This window comes from Cicer arietinum, chromosome 6 (genome assembly GCF_000331145.2).
Source record: "Cicer arietinum cultivar CDC Frontier isolate Library 1 chromosome 6, Cicar.CDCFrontier_v2.0, whole genome shotgun sequence".
Classification (NCBI taxonomy): Eukaryota; Viridiplantae; Streptophyta; class Magnoliopsida; order Fabales; family Fabaceae; genus Cicer; species Cicer arietinum.
Window position 1 is genome coordinate 66,009,468 of NC_021165.2, and position 11,311 is coordinate 66,020,778.

The 11,311-nt window shown below is 32.0% G+C and overlaps 2 protein-coding genes across 3 annotated transcripts in view; one reads left to right on the plus strand and one right to left on the minus strand.

Annotated features, from left to right (window-relative positions):
• Positions 1–1,709: 1,709 nt before the first annotated feature.
• ARF17 (auxin response factor 17) lies at positions 1,710–8,166 on the plus strand. 2 transcript variants are annotated; one of them, XM_004505910.4, is made up of 12 exons: positions 1,710–2,604; positions 2,736–2,792; positions 3,250–3,435; positions 3,716–3,800; positions 3,881–3,971; positions 4,720–4,884; positions 5,021–5,140; positions 5,228–5,306; positions 5,666–5,828; positions 6,342–7,087; positions 7,184–7,374; positions 7,705–8,166. In XM_004505910.4, the coding sequence occupies exons 1-12, from the start codon at positions 2,245–2,247 to the stop codon at positions 7,886–7,888; spliced, it is 2,427 nt and encodes an 808-aa protein (XP_004505967.1). In that variant the 5' UTR covers positions 1,710–2,244; the 3' UTR covers positions 7,889–8,166. The 2 variants fall into 2 exon arrangements, with proteins under 2 accessions (XP_004505967.1, XP_012572776.1); XM_012717322.3 differs by having other exon boundaries at positions 1,712–2,604; positions 6,345–7,087.
• Positions 8,167–8,532: 366 nt separating this feature from the next.
• LOC101505044 (isovaleryl-CoA dehydrogenase, mitochondrial) overlaps positions 8,533–11,311 on the minus strand; it is a 6,715-nt gene continuing 3,936 nt past the window's right edge. Inside the window, exons 11-16 of the mRNA XM_073369720.1 lie at positions 11,299–11,308; positions 10,235–10,389; positions 10,110–10,150; positions 9,971–10,025; positions 9,087–9,143; positions 8,533–9,013 (exon numbers count right to left, since the gene is read on the minus strand). Of these exons, the coding sequence (XP_073225821.1) occupies positions 8,867–9,013; positions 9,087–9,143; positions 9,971–10,025; positions 10,110–10,150; positions 10,235–10,389; positions 11,299–11,308 (465 nt within the window). The 3' untranslated portion in view covers positions 8,533–8,866. The remainder of the gene's footprint in view (positions 9,014–9,086; positions 9,144–9,970; positions 10,026–10,109; positions 10,151–10,234; positions 10,390–11,298; positions 11,309–11,311) is intronic.

The following is an 11,311-nucleotide window of genomic DNA, read 5'->3' on the forward strand; positions in this document are numbered from 1 at the left end:
GCAATGTGTTTGGTTTTCCTTTTTTACTACGGTGTTTAATCATTTTAAATTGAAAGATTAACTTTGATCCAGTACTTAAAGATTTAACCAGTGACTTTAGCATCGTTAGTGTTATAAATTCAGATGCATATGTATTCCGATTAATTTTTTTAATTTTTAAATTGTGATCATTTTTCTGTTTTATGCTATATATTAACATGAATGTAGTAAACTTATTCATATATTCATTATTTTCCTTTTTAATAAATTTGTATTGATCTCAATTAATATATTAATTTAAATGAATGAATATTATTATATTTTATTAAGAAAAACAACTATACATCCTAAGTCTGAGATATACATGAAAGTCCAAACTCAATTAACAGATGATGTTGAACTTGCCAGCAGCTTGAGAAGAACTTGTGTATGAAAAACAAAAACAAATAACACTCGAAATTAATGTGATAAGGGAACAGTGATAAGTCATCAATGTTTGAGATGTGTCAGGAATCCTTCAATTCAATCTAAATTCTTTGTTTGGTAAAAAAATAAAAAGATATATCTCTTATGTAATATTAAATATTTGTGAAAAATTAAATTTGAATTTTCATTGAAATAATTTTTTGTCGGTATTTATTTAGTTATCGCATTAAATTTCAGATTATTAAGATTTATTTTCCTAAAATTTGGAGAGTTAAGATACAATAAAATAAAACATCATTTTTTTTAAAAATTAGAAAAAGTTTTAAAAACAAGAAATAATTATAAAATGTTTAAAACTTTAATTAATATAAAAAGGAAAATTAAAATAAAAGGCCAACACAACAGTTGCTGCCAAAAGCTTCCAGTTGTGTGACATATTAAATGAGCAACAACTGTATATATTGCTATGTTTGTCGGATGACACACCTCCAAATTATATATCAAATCAACAGAAAAAACCATTACTAACTTATTTCTGCACAGTTTATGCACCATAAGCATTGTAGTGTGTGAGAGGTGCAACCAAAACAAATGACATCAAACAAACAAAATTAGGTATGATTTGATTAGCAATATGAATGAGATATATATAATTAGAAAATATAATAAAATATTCAAAATTTATACCATTCCATTTTAATCAAACAGTTCTTGTATATATATATATATATATAATTCGGATTTTTATTATTCATGTTTTAAAATTCACTAACCAACAATGTTGGTTAAGTCTACAAATTGTATTTTATTTGAAATTGTCATCGCACATATCTCTCATGTTTAATATTAAATATTTAAACGTGATCTGATAACGATGACCTAAAACATGTGATTTAATGGATCTTCTGATATCATATTAAAATTTAAATTGAGCTTAACACAATTCGACAAAATCAATATATAAGATGAAGACTATCTACCACTTACAAACTTGTTACAAACTTGTCTCTATGTTATTTATCTATTCATTAACTTATGTAGTTTGAGGCAGGGCCTTAATCACTCACCTACAACCACAATGGTGAAATAAATTATCAACCAAAAATAAAATACTGATATAATTAATAAGAGATTCAAGTATGTTAAGTAAAAAAAGAATGAGTTTAATAAATTTTTAGACAGATTATTTATTACTAAACAGAAGTAAATAGTTGCTATAGATACTATAATTATTAAAAACAAAAACAAAAAGAAAGGAGAGTGAGTGTGGGGAAGAGTTGGTTGTGTACTGTCTTAGCCTGTCCCCTCCACTCAACACACAGAACACTATTTTCTCACTCTATCTCTTAAGACTCTAACAGTTTAAGTCCAAAAGCCACTACCACATTGCCTTTTCTTTTCTTTCCTTTTGTTTCTGTGCTTCCTATGCATTTGTCTCTGTCTTCTGTTTCTTCTGTTCCCTCTTCTTATTACCTTCAAATGAGAATGGAATCATACTTTGAATTTCTTGTTATTATTTGATACTCTTCTTTCTCTCTTTCTTTTCTTTCTACTCTCTTTCCTTCCCTTTCTCATCTTTAAGCCTTGTTTGGAGTATCCTCTAATTCCTTTTAACATCACTTTGTTGTTCTCTTCATCCAAACATCAATTCCCTTTCATGATTAAATAAAATGACCTCATTTTTATGAGTTTTACTTTTTTAAATCCACTTGGTGACACCCTCTTTGCTGTCTTTAAATAAAGTTGTGATTTTTTTCATTTGGGGTGTTTTTTTTGTTGTTGTTGCTTGTTCTTAATTCCATTTAAGCTTTTTCAAGAAACAAAACAGAATAGGTGTTGATGGAAATTGATCTGAACCATGAAGTGATGATGACTGAGGTTGAAAACAAGAATGCATTGTGCATTAAGGAATGTGAAAAAGTTAGTTGTTGTTGTTGTGTTTGTAGTTTGTCCCCTTCAACTTGTTCATCTTCTACTAGTTCAACTTCACCAATTGTTGTGTCTTCTTCTTATCTTGAGCTCTGGCATGCTTGTGCTGGTCCTCTTACATCACTTCCTAAGAAAGGAAATGTTGTGGTTTATTTTCCACAAGGTCACTTAGAACAAGTTGCTTCTTTCTCTCCTTTCACATCATTGGAGATACCAACTTTTGATCTTCAGCCACAGATCTTTTGCAGGGTTGTCAATATCCAACTACTTGTAAGTACTCAATTCTAGTACTCTTTGGATTAACAACTAGTTTTTTCCCTGAATTAGCATTTCTTAAACCCCTTTATGTTAGCTCTATATTACTCTTTTGGTTTTGCTTAAATTCTTATTTTCTCTAACAGGCTAATAAGGAGAATGATGAGGTTTATACACAAGTTACTTTGCTTCCTCAGGCTGAGGTTTGTTTTTAGTTAAGTTCTTTATGTTTGGGTGTGTGTTTCCAATTAAACAGGTATATTTGAGGTAACCTTTAATAATTTAGTCACTAAACTACAGTTCTCTCTCCTATCTGGTCTTTGAACTATAGAAGTATCATAAGTAGACCATAAACTATTATTAGTTCATCATGTTAGTTTCTAAGTTGCTTTAAAAATAGGAGAGAAAATTATAATTCAGGGACTAACTTGATGGATTAAAAAACTAAATAGAAGAGAGAGTTTTAGAGACCAAATTGATGGTTTATTTACTATTATTAAAAGAATGAATCAATCAACATTTATCATCTTCTTTTCGTTTTTCGCCCAAAATGTTGTGGTGGGAGAATTAAGAAGCAAAGTGAGTGATGAAGGGAGAGAGTTTGATCCTTGCCACCAGCATAATACTAATTATAATACATGAATTGTGTTCACTTTTCAGTTGGCAGGGATGCATATGGAGGCAAAAGAAGTTGAAGAATTAGAAGCAGATGAAGAGGGAAATGAAGGATTACCAACAAAATCAACCCCTCACATGTTCTGCAAGACACTGACTGTCTCCGATACCAGCACTCATGGAGGGTTCTCTGTGCCTCGTCGAGCTGCTGAAGACTGTTTTCCTCCTTTGGTATGAAATCTTTCAACAATAATCTGTTTGAAGTTTGATTAGTCTTAGGCCATGTTTGGATAAACAGTTTAATTAAGCGTTTACCATATAAATAAGCTATCTTTATAACAAAAGATAACATAAAGCCAAACTGTTTTCTTATAAGTTATAAGGTGTTTTAATAAACTATCCTGGATAACTTGTGAAAGAATGCTGAAAATAGCTTATGAACATATCATAAGCTGTTTTCAAAAAATTCACAAGTGCTTATGTGAATTGCTCCTTTTACTTCTTACTACAGGATTATAAGCTGCAGAGGCCCTCTCAAGAGCTTGTTGCCAAAGACCTGCATGGTGTGGAATGGAAATTTCGCCATATTTATAGAGGTAATGTAATTAGAAAAGGAAAAAGGTGTGGTTTCATAAGTTGATTAATTGGTACACAAAATAATGTGGTAATTTGTCAGGTCAGCCTAGGCGGCATCTACTCACTACTGGATGGAGCATTTTTGTGAACCAAAAGAATCTTGTTTCTGGTGATGCAGTTCTCTTTCTAAGGTATATATCTATTCTATCTATGTGTGTTTATGCATGGAGAAATTTCTCGGAATGTATTGAATCTCTATCACTTTTAATAGTATTTTTAATATTCTAGCTGATAATGTCAAACAATGTTCTCCCAAAAATTTAGTAGAAAATAATTATCCATTGCCAAAAAAGTAAAATTGAATCTTATACTTTTGTCATTTTATATCCTAGAAACAGCCTCTCCGCTTGCAGGAACAAGATTGCGTAGATCTACCTTCTCCAGACCTTACCTGATGGAAGCCTCGTGCACTAGACTGTCCTATAATTTTTGTCTATTTTTTTTTTTGGTGTGTTACTAATATTAAGGAGCTTATTTCTTGGTGGATGTCAAGTACCAAACTAGGAAAGAACATATCTAAAAAATCCATGGCTTCTTGTGCATGAGAATCAAGATTATTTGTATTGTCAAACTTCAAAAGCATGAAAAATGAGTTAAAATAATCTTTGAATGCCAATGGAATCAAACTTATGAGTCCAACTATACAGTTAAAGAAAGAATAGTCTTTTTGTATAACTCTAGTATCTTTTAAATCATTCTTGATTATTGTAAAAAATATTTCTGATATATTTCAAAGTTGTGAATAGTACACACGCTAATATGTTTATATAGACTATTCTAAACCTAATAGACCTAATTAATAAACCAAATACAATTATTACACATAATTACATAATCTACACTATTTTCAAGTGACAACAATTATTAATGTCTTTGTAGGGGTGAAAATGGAGAGCTGAGATTGGGAATCAGAAGAGCTGTTAGACCTAGAAATGGTCTTCCTGAATCAATTGTTGGTAAACAGAACTGTTATCCCAATTTCCTTTCTTCTGTAGCAAATGCTATATCCACCAAAAGCATGTTTCATGTTTTTTATAGTCCAAGGTACTAGTACAAACTGATCACTTATTTTTTTGCTTTTCAAGATGAATGAATTTCACACTGCAATAATTTATCCTTAAATTTTGATTTTGTTGTGACAATATAAATCAATAAAATCATTGGTTTTCCCATGATACAGAGCGAGTCACGCAGAATTCGTTGTTCCCTACCAAAAGTATGTTAAAAGCATCAAGAGTCCAGTATCCATAGGGACTAGATTCAAAATAAGATTTGAAATGGATGAATCGCCGGAGAGAAGGTAATGTACAATATAATTATAAATCTTTACGCCGATGTCTTCCTTCAAAAAAGTTTCTTGATATGATATTATCTTCCTATCTTGTAGGTGTAATAGTGGTATGTTGATTGGAATAAGTGACTTGGATCCCTATAGATGGCCTAAATCAAAATGGAGGTGCTTGATGGTACATTTGAAATTTTGCTTTATAAACTATGCAGTACATTTTGAGTCCATATTTATACTTAAGACTTAGTACTCAAATTTTCTGTAGTTTTTATGTTTACCAACTTTGCCATTGAAGTATATGACTTATAGACTTGATTCTTTTTATTATTGAGGCATTTGAATCTAAGTTTATATATCCCTTTCCCCTTTATCTTTAAATATTGTAGCTTCCGGTGCTTCAGAAATATTTGAGGATAAAGAATTTAAAGACTTATATTAGAATTTAAAATATTCTCAACATCAAACTGAGGATGATTAAATTAATGACCATTTGATGATGGCTTCATTAATGTAAGCTTACTGTGATATCCAAAACAGGTTAGATGGGATGAGGATATTGAGACTAATCATCAAGACAGAGTATCTCCATGGGAGATCGATCCTTCTTCTTCTCTGCCTCCCCTAAGCATTCAGTCTTCTCCAAGGCTGAAGAAACCGCGGACCGGTCTGCAGGTTGCCTCACCCAGTCACCTCATCACTGGTATGATTCCTAATGATGAAATGAAATCCTTAGTCCTGCTTAACTTGATGTACCAGAGCCATGGATAGCATAAGACAATGAAGGCAATTGCTATAAGCCTTAAATATTTCTCCCATTTTTATGGTATATTTGAGTTAATTTTCTTAACTAATATGGATATTATTAATTATTTAATATTTATTACTATGTGTCTAATCTACCAATATAAGTATAATTTCCACTCAGAGAACCTGTTTGGATCGTATCTGATATAAACAATCTTATTAGATACATTAAATGGATTCGCAATATTATCTATTGAAAGTGAAATGATAGAATTACTTTATTATAAAAATCCGACGAATGATTTTTCAGCTAAAAAACTATTAGGAATAATATGAAAATTTATTCTGTCAAAAAAAAAATGAAAATTGATGATTTATTTTGTCTAAGACCCCAAAATTTCTACCTAGGCCCTAACCTAACCATGCTCTATCTCTATTTCATTTTTGGCTTCTTTGTCGGTGGGGGTAGCAGCCGGAGGCAGTGGAATGATGGGCTTTGAGGAGTCTATAAGATCATCAAAGGTCTTGCAAGGTCAAGAAAATGCAGGTTTTATGTCACTATACTATGGATGTGACAAATTAACCAACAAGCCAGGTTTTGAGTTGAGCTCTTCAAGTCATCAAAATCTTGCATTAACAGGAGTAGGAAAAGCCGTTACCTCTTCTGAGCATATGAATGCTCACCCTTTCAGTTATGCAGCAGGCTTTATGGAAACCAACAGTTTTCCAAGGGTCTTGCAAGGTCAAGAAATATGTAAATTGAAATCACTTACACAAAAAGTCGATTCAAATATTGGTGCATGGGGAAATAATCCTAATGTAAGTTGCACAAATTTCAACCTCCGTCAAGCAACCAAACCAAACTTCCAATCTGCATATTTTCCTTATGGAGATATTTACAAAAATGGTCAAGCTAACATGTTTACCTCAAAGCACATGAATTTCCAGAGCGATAACGTCTCATTTAGCACGCCATCGATATTAGCAGGGAACATTAGAAATGAAGTTGGAAGATCTGAATTAAATCTTCCAAATGAAGATAAACTGCAGGACAACATTTCTGCATCTGTTTCATTAGGAGCTACAAACATTAAGGTTCCAAATGATAACAATGTCAAGGGAAAGGTAAATTCCTGCAAACTATTCGGGTTTCCTTTGTCTGCGGAAACTAGTTCACAAAATTTACAGAACACTGCAAAAAGAAGTTGCACAAAGGTGAGGGATGATAACAACAAAAAGATATTATGATATGATGCTTCTTTTTTAAATGTTTGATGTTTTACACACCTATATAACATACAATAAATGAAGGTTCACAAGCAAGGCAGCTTAGTTGGAAGAGCTGTTGATCTCTCGAGGTTGAACTGCTACGTCGATCTTCTGAGTGAACTTGAGAAACTATTTGGCATGGAAGGCCTTCTTAGAGACCATGATAAGGGATGGAGGATTCTCTACACTGACAGTGAGAATGACATAATGGTTGTAGGGGATGATCCATGGCAGTAAGTATTCTTCTTTCTCATGGATGCTGCTTTTGAATTTTTTAGGGCCTGTTTGAATTGTTATTTGAACTTATCTATGAGCATAAGCACTTGTGAAACTGTTTGGAAAAAATATATGAAAATAGCTTATATGACATGTCCATAAGTTGGTTTCAGCTTATTTCAATAAACTATTCAGGATAGCTTATGAAAACATGTATAGTTTATATAAAAACAATGACTTTATTTTATTTTTCGTTATTGAAATAAGCTCTCCACGATAGTTTATGAAAACGGTCGTGACTTGTTTTATTCTATTTAAGTTTTCTAGTGCTTTTGCTTTGGATGCAGTGAGTTTTGTGATGTTGTGTCCAAGATTCATATATATACCAAAGGCGAAGTGGAGAAAATGACATTTGGGATGACCAATGATGATACTCATAGCTCTTTGGAACAGGCACCAGTGATTATGGAACCTTCTAAGTCTTCCTCAGTGAGTCAGACAGATTATTCTCCAACAGTAGTTAGAGTCTAAAGTTTCAAGGTTGTTTTGAGTTTTGTGTTGGCCTTGCTTCTGTACAAATTTATTTATCTATGACTCTGTGTATAGTTTAGTGCTGCATGTTTGATTACAACCATTTGAGCTTGTTAGCTCAGAAAAAATTGCATGATCGGTGGTAGAAAGATTGGCAATTAAGTGAACTAAACTAGGGAAATAAGGGCTAGTCTTGACATAATGTAATATAAGACATTACCTCTTGAGCTACTCTGTTCCCATATTTCATGTCATTATATTAAGGGTGGTTAATGATATCTAGATATGTAAAATACACCTTCAGATTAGTCAATCGAGACAAAATTTAAGGACTTTTGAGAAGACTTGAGATGAGAAAAAATTAAGTGGTATTTGTAATTTTAAGGTTTAAAAGAAATTTAAAATTTTAAACATCAAATGAGTTCAGTAGTCTTTGTAATTTTTATAATTTCTTTTTATATTAAGGACCAGATAGATTCTTTTTTTTTTCTTCAAGTTTTATTCATTTTTTTCTATTAAAAAATGTCCTTTTAAATCATCAAATGTTCAATAAAAAATAATGATCATGTTCATGTTAGTTGAATTACTAAAAAGTTGGTGATAGCATTCATTTTTACTAAAAGAAGTTTTGAAAAGAAACAACCTCTAAAAATGCCTAAATTTTATTTTCTAGTATTCAAAAAGGTTTCTTTGAATAATATAAGTATCTATAGTGGAGAAATCTATTACATTACTTTTGGCACCAAATATTGGATGTCAGACCTTAACATTTTTTTTTTCAACATCATTTTCCAAGAGTAATGGATTGCTTGAAAGATTTTTCACAGCAAAAAAGCTCATTCAAATATGACATGGCAGCTTTTATTCCTTGCATTTTGGATCAATGCTGGTGATGACAGCAATTCTTATTTGATAAATGAACATTACTTTTACAAAGAAATTTCCAAGTGGCTCAATTCCAACCAAAGGACTAGAATGTCATTGCTCCTTGAAGAGCTCGCGTCCAATAATCATTCTTCTGATCTCACTTGTTCCTGCGCCAATCTCGTATAGTTTAGCATCTCTAAGGAGACGACCAGTTGGATACTCGTTCACATAGCCATTCCCACCTAAACATTGTATCGCCTGCGAGTTTGGTGGAAAATGTGAATAGGCGAACAAAAGTAGCAACAATAACAGATGCAAGGAACTTATTTACCTGCAAAGCGACTTGAGTAGCTCTTTCAGCTGCACAAAGTATAACTCCAGCACAATCCTGAAATTAGTATTAAGACAGTATGTTTTACAATGAATAGTTTGATGCAAACAGAAAAATAGTAGAGTTGTTGCATTGAAGACCAGGATGAAAACTGAGCCACTAGAATTACAATGAGCCAACATGATATTAGCTCAAGTTTATGAGACATTGCAGAAACATTGGCATTTCAAGAATGATAATTTTATACATTATAATATTGTAATTCACAGATGCCACTTCAAATTTTACTTGTGTTAGTACACCATGCAAATTGAACCCAAAACAAAATAAACAAGATAAAAAGGGAAAACACAAAAACAAAGAATAAAGGTTAATCCATTCACGTATGACATAATGCATAAGAAATATGGAATGAGTTTCATTACAGACACAACAACCAGGCCCTATCTCACTAAGTGGAGTTGACTACATGGTTCAAACGGCACCATAATCCTCTATGATAAATCATATTTCTATCCAAACCATTGACCTCTATGTCTTTTTTATAGTTCCTCCTATTGTTTTTTTTTGTCTTTGTCTGCCTCTAGGGATTAGACTACCCTCTATCTTATCTACTCTCCTTAGTACAGAATCAACAAGTCTTCTCCACATATGATCAAACCACCTAATTCAAGATTCAACTACCTTTTCTGCAATTTGTGCTACTCCAACTCTATATCTAATACTATTATTCTTATCCTTTTGTCGTCTAGTTATATAGAATGAGTTTCATTAATAAAAATTATCCATTTAAAGAGCCCAATAATCATGCTTACATTTTCATGAAAAGACAAAATAATAACTTGATAACATCATATTAGCAAGATACAGATATGTGGAGGCACCTTTGGGTCAACTTTTCCGCTGTCACAATCCCGAGCTACAGAATACACATAAGACCTGAAATAAAGAATGTTATCAACCGACATGCAAAACTTATTTAGCAGGACAAAATAGCACCACCGTGACGTTAGAGCCTTCTACCTTGAGGATTGTAAAGAAGTATACATATCAGCAACTTTCCCCTGTAACCAAAAGATAAATTGACAGTGAGCTATGATTCACATACAATACATGGAGAAAATAAATTATATTGCCGATTTATGAACCTGTATAAACTGAAACTCCCCAATAGGACGACCAAACTGCTCTCTTTGTCGAACATAAGGAAGGACAACATCGAGACATGCCTGCATAATGCCGAGTGGACCAGCTGCTAAAACAAGCCTTTCCAGATCCAAGCCAGACATCATGACATAGACTCCTGAACAAAAGGAAAATAATGGTATTACCCAAAATCCAAAATATTATTAACACTTGACATTGTTAGATAATATGTATTGGGCCTTTTGTTATAATTGGGCTAATGGTAGCTTAGTCTATTTATGTCTTACTATATATTCTTAGAGAAAACTTTGTATTCTTAAGATTGCTATTTGAATTGAACCCTAACCTCCTTTTGATATTCCTCTTTTTCTCTCATTTTCTATCAATTCATATTGTTAAAAGACATAACAAAAGTGGCTTTTTATCAGAATTTGCATCATAAAAACCGACAGAAAAACTAATAGTCTACTTCATTAGAGAAATTTTTTTAATTTACACAAATCTATGTGTCTATCTAGTGATTTTGAAAGATGCTTCCACTGTAAACGAAGTTCTTGTTCAAAAGTAACAAAGATAAGAACACAAGAAGTGTGCTCTTTTTGCGAATTTTTTTCAAATGTTTTTACATTCTTAGTGAGTGTGTGTGTGCACGCATGTGCGTCAGAGAGAAGCAAAAGCTGATATGATGGATCAATGTGAACATAGTATACAAGAATAATCATAGTCTCACAACAAACTTTGTAGGCCAAACTATGAACCTGTTTGGATTCACTATTGAAAAAATAACTAAAATAAATACTTAATTTGGGAAGAAAAAGTAGAGTTAAGCTTCTGAAATAAGTGGAAGATTAAGTGGTTTTCAATAAGTGGCTGTTAATAACTTAATATGAGTAATTCCTAAAAATTGTATCAGATTAAAAATAACTTCTCTTAGTAAAGAAAATCCTTTAAAACAAAGCTTGGATATAAGTTCATTTTTTATAAGTCTATCCAAACGAGCCCTACCAAATAATATAAAGATGATTTTCCCTTTAAAAATAATAAAGACTAAAAGAAATTGCAAGACCTTTCCCTTCTTT